The 664-nt window shown below is 47.9% G+C and overlaps 1 protein-coding gene across 1 annotated transcript in view; it reads left to right on the forward strand.

The window, feature by feature from the left end:
* GDF9 (growth differentiation factor 9) overlaps positions 1-664 on the forward strand; it is a 2,805-nt gene extending 2,141 nt beyond the window's left edge. The window contains 1 exon segment of the mRNA XM_006923144.2: positions 1-664. This exon segment is cut by the window's left edge and continues 35 nt beyond it. Coding sequence (XP_006923206.1) covers positions 1-483 — 483 coding nt within the window. The 3' untranslated portion in view covers positions 484-664.

Here is a 664-nt window from a genome sequence, read left to right on the forward strand (position 1 = left end):
AAAAGAGGTCTGTCTGCCCATCCCCTGGGAGAAGAGGCTGCTGAGGGAGTAAGGTCCTCCCGTCACCGCAGAAGTCAGAAAACTGTCAACTGGGAACTGAAGAAGCCTCTGGTTCCAGCTTCTTTCAATCTGAGCGAATACTTCAAACAGTTTCTTTTTCCCCAAAATGAGTGTGAGCTCCATGACTTTAGACTTAGCTTTAGTCAGCTGAAGTGGGACAACTGGATTGTGGCCCCGCATAGATACAACCCTCGATACTGTAAAGGGGACTGTCCCAGGGCTGTTGGGCACCGATATGGCTCTCCAGTTCACACCATGGTGCAGAACATCATCTATGAGAAGAAGCTGGACTCCGCGGTGCCAAGACCGTCATGTGTGCCCGCCAAGTACAGCCCTTTGAGTGTATTGACCATTGAACCTGATGGCTCAATTGCTTATAAGGAATACGAAGATATGATAGCCACTAAGTGCACCTGTCGTTAATATATGGTTCTCTAAACTTGAACCTTGAGCCTCTTTGGCACAGTAAATGCCCCGTGCTTATCCGTGCTTTCAGGAGAAAGCCTCATTGTCAAGTCTCTAAATATTATGCGGAGTGTCTTGTCTAAGGAGGAACCTGTGTGGATTAGCACATTCGGTGGCATCTATCAGTGTGAAGAGACAA

Source organism: Pteropus alecto, unplaced genomic scaffold (assembly GCF_000325575.1).
Source record: "Pteropus alecto unplaced genomic scaffold, ASM32557v1 scaffold78, whole genome shotgun sequence".
NCBI lineage: Eukaryota > Metazoa > Chordata > Mammalia > Chiroptera > Pteropodidae > Pteropus > Pteropus alecto.